The following is a 4,218-nucleotide window of genomic DNA, read 5'->3' as shown; positions in this document are numbered from 1 at the left end:
ACTATCATTATTCACAGATTCCAAGTCTAAGGAGATGAAACTAGAATTGTAAAGGTGCCAGTTCTAAAACCCCCCACCCCCAATCATCCTCTTCATCAGTAACTCTTCCCTCCTGAAAATGTAGCATGTTTGAACTGGACAGGATGTTAGAGCTCATCAATTTGTTTTGGAAGGGTCCTTAAAGAGCATCAGAGTCAAATATCATTTTTCTGACAAAGAAGCTGAAGTCCACCAAGAGGAAATGATTTGCCCAAGATCACATAGCTAATTAATTACAGAAGCAAGACCAGGATACAAGACAATACAAATTTTATTAAATTGTGCTATCCCTCTAGCAAGCCTTCACAAATTTTCCTTCTATAGATTTCTTTTTTTTTAACTCCTTAATTAGTGAGTATCCATCTCTCTGTCACCTTCCCTTTTAGTCCCCTATTATGGTTCCACATCCTGGGTTTGGAGGTATATGACTCTTAGGGTCCCCATCTCCCTCTCCCTTCACATCTCTTTTTTCTCAAAGATCTTTCAATTCAGTCACTGAGTCCCAAAGGGCAGCTTCATGATAGAGCCTTCCTGTCTGTGAAAAGGTGATGGACAAGGGAGTCCTGACAGTGAGGAAGGTACTCCTCTCAGAAAACAACAGGATATTTTTTGTAAGAACTTAGGGGATCCAGGGATCAGGGATAGTGTGTGCTTGCATACATGTGTGGGTACCTGTGTGTGTGTTTACGTGCAAGCATGTGTTTATGTGGTTATGTGTGTATTGTGTGTGTCTGTGTGTGTGTGTGTGTGCATGTGTGAAGCTGATGAGTTTTGAATACCTTTTAGTGGTAAGGAATGGGTTGGGCAGGGACTTTGGCCCAAGAGCCTGGAATCCCACCTGGATGACCTAGGGAGACAGCTGTCATGAAGTGGAAAACTCATTGGACTTGGTACCAGAAAGTGTGGTTTCAAGTTCTGACTCTTAACACTTACTAGCTCTGTGACTTTGGACAAGTCACTTCCCAGAATCCATGAGCCTTAATTTCCTTCTTCACCAAATGGAGATAGGAATAATTTCCCTATGATCTTCAAGGCTGTTTCCCAGAAAGTACTTTGTCAAGGACTGCATAAAACAAAAGCTCTTCCTATTTCTAACTGGTTTAAAGAACACTTAGCATACTTAAGATTAGGATTTTTATAAACTACTGTAAAAGTCCTACTCCTCAGAGTGTAGGATGACTCAGTTCCAGAAGTCCGTATCAGTAGAGCACAAAGCCTGGAAAGTTTTAACAAGTGCTAAAGGATTAGAGTATGGACAGATTGTGTCTTTTAACTACAAAATGCCCAGACTAAGTTTGTGTCTTCATCACCAGAGGAAAGAGCAGTAGAAATTCATTTATCTACCCATTCATTTATTTACACTTTTTTATTTGTTTATTTTTGCTGTAGAAATTCATCATACTATTTCTTAAGGCATAGAAGAGCCAAAATGTGCATTGGTGGGGAAAAAATACCTGATGAAATAACTGATCTTTTGATTAGATATATTGAAACAGAAAAAGGGGAAATGAACCTCAAAGAAATGAAGTGACTTGGCCATGGTCCCATAGTTTGTAAATAGCAAGTCTGGGTCTGAGAGTCTTTCACCTCAAACCCAGTGCCCTTTCCACTAAACCACTTAACTTTGTGACCTCCCCTTCCCCCTCCTCTTAACCCCAGCCCTGGAAACCATGAATTGTGCTAACCAAACCTGGGTCCAGAATTTTGTCCTGGTTGGCTTCACTCCAGCTCAGTCCCTGCAACCTCTTGTTTTGCTGGGTGTCCTGTCCATCTACCTCCTCACCTTGGCAGGTAACCTGTTCATCATCATCCTAGTCCAGGCTGACTCTGTGCTGGGCACTCCCATGTATTTCTTTATCAGCACTCTGTCCTTCCTAGAAGTCTGGTACATCAGCACCACAGTGCCCACACTCTTGTGTACTGTGCTTCATGGGCCCTCACCTATCTTTCCTACTGTCTGCTTCACTCAGTTGTACATCTTCCACTCACTGGGTCTGACGGAGTGCTACCTTCTGGGTGTCATGGCCCTTGATCGCTACTTTGCCATTTGTCGCCCTCTCCACTACCACAGTCTCATGGGTGGTCGAGTGCGTGTCTGGCTAGCTGCTGCCTCTTGGGTAGCTGGCTTTTCTGTGGCACTGGTGCTCACCTGCTTCACTGCCTCCCTGCCCTTCTGCTGGATGGAGATTGCTCATTACTTCTGTGACCTTGCACCGCTCATGAGGTTGGCATATGTGGACACTGCCTGGCATTCACGTGTCCAGGGGGCTGTGATTGGCGTGGCTAATGGGTGTAACTTTATCTTGATCCTACTGCTGTATGGGGGCATCCTGAGGACTGTGTTGAGGTTGCCAACAGCTGCCAGCAGGGCTAAGGCTTTCTCTACCTGTTCCTCCCACATAACGGTGGTGGCCTTATTCTATGGCTCAGCCTTTGCTGTTTATGTAGTGCCCCCTGGGGGCCGGGCAGAAGGCTCAGACAAGCTCATTGCCCTGATATATACTTTGTTCACCCCATTCCTCAACCCCATCATCTATACCCTGCGCAACAAGGAAGTAAAGGAGGCTGTGAAGAGGGTCACCCATAGGCTTTGGACAGTGCTTAAGGGGTGCTGAATGTTCTTCAGGTGCTAACCTAACCTAGGGGAATTGTTGGGAATATTTATTCAATTGGCTTGTCATAGGATTGCCTGGATAGAGTCATTGACTTGTAAGAGTCAGCCAGTCAAGAAATTAATCTATTACCCACCGGCTATGTTTATACCCCTTGTGTTTGGAGATGCAGAGGAGTCATAGTCCTGGACCTTGGGAAGTGTCCAGCCTGCTGACAGAGGCAGGCTCCAGATATAAGAACCACAACAAGAGCCATGACAGTAAACTACATTTGTAAAGCTTTTTATTGTTTCCAAAGCGCTCTCACATGCATCGTCTCCTTCAAGCCTGTTACAACACTGGGAGTTAATGCATTCTAGGCATTATCGCATCATTTTACAGAAGAAGAAACTTCTACCCAGAGACAGGAAGTAACTTGCCTAATGTCTCATAGCTATTGAATGGCAAAGCTGTGACTGGAACTTAAATCTTCAGACTCTTTGTCCCACTCTCTTTCTCCTTTGGGTAGCCTCATGAGGAAATTGTATCAACCTTGCATAGCCTGAGTTAGCTCTAGTGGGCAGCCCTGGGAGGATTGGGAGGGATCATATTGTAATGAAGACCCTAGGATTTTAGAGATGGATGGCACCTTAGAGATCATTATGTCCAACCCCCTTATTTTACAGATGAAGAAACTGAGTCCCAGAACTGACTTTTACGAGGTCACAAGGGTTGAGAATATAATATAATATTATATACATACAGATATGATAATAATTATAAAGTGTATGTATATCACACTTACTATGTACCAGGAACTGGGTTAAGCACTTTACTGTTATTGTCTCATTAACTCCTTTACTTATCTTATCTTACACTGGTTGTGTCCTATGTTAGGCACTCTAAGGAGATTAGAAAAAAAAAAAAGAGTTGACTAAATGGGGGGGAGTGGGGCTCTCGAAGAGTCATGATACACTCTGACCCTAAAAGAACCCTTCTAGAGAACACTGTCTATCTACACAGATGAACAGTGACAATTTGCACTTATTTATTTTAAATTTAGTTTTGTTTTTTTTAATGAATATGAAATCTAGTTTCTCTCCCTCCCCTCCCCTCCTCCCACCCCCACTGAGAGATCTTATATTTATATGACTTTGTGCCTTACAATGATCAAAGTCTTTACTTGCACTATTAGAGTTCCTGGAGTCAGGAAGATCTGAGTTCAAACCCGGCATCAGAAATGTAATAGCTGTGTGACCCTGGCTGAGTCACTTAATCCCTGTTTGTCTCAGTTGTGGCATTTATAAAACTGGGATAATAATAGCACCTAATTCCCTGGATTGTAGTGAGGATCAAATAGATAATAATTATAAAATACTTAGCACGGTCCCTGACATGCAGTAAGTGCTATGGGCTTGTTGTTTAGTTACGTCTGATTCTTTGTGACCCTATGTACCATACTGTCTATGGACTTTTCTTGGAAAAGATACTGGAGTGGTGCACCGTTTCTTTCTCCAGTGGATTAAAGCAGACACAGGTTAAGTGACTTGCTGACGGTCACACAGCTAGTAACTGTCTGAGGCCGTAT

At 43.1% G+C, this 4,218-nt stretch overlaps 1 protein-coding gene across 1 annotated transcript; it reads left to right on the top strand.

Moving 5' to 3' along the window:
• The first annotated feature begins 1,709 nt into the window (after positions 1 to 1,709).
• Positions 1,710 to 2,654, top strand: LOC118846876 (olfactory receptor 6N1-like). Its single transcript, XM_036755563.1, has one exon. The coding sequence runs from the start codon at positions 1,710 to 1,712 to the stop codon at positions 2,652 to 2,654; it is 945 nt and encodes a 314-aa protein (XP_036611458.1).
• Positions 2,655 to 4,218: the final 1,564 nt, after the last annotated feature.

Source organism: Trichosurus vulpecula, chromosome 4 (genome assembly GCF_011100635.1).
Source record: "Trichosurus vulpecula isolate mTriVul1 chromosome 4, mTriVul1.pri, whole genome shotgun sequence".
NCBI classification, from domain to species: domain Eukaryota; kingdom Metazoa; phylum Chordata; class Mammalia; order Diprotodontia; family Phalangeridae; genus Trichosurus; species Trichosurus vulpecula.
This window is presented reverse-complemented; position numbering and strand designations above follow the sequence as displayed.

Coding starts and splice junctions, on each gene's coding strand:
- LOC118846876 (XM_036755563.1), top strand. CDS start 1,710: ATGAATTGTGCTAACCAAACCTGGGTCCAGAATTTTGTCCTGGTTGGC.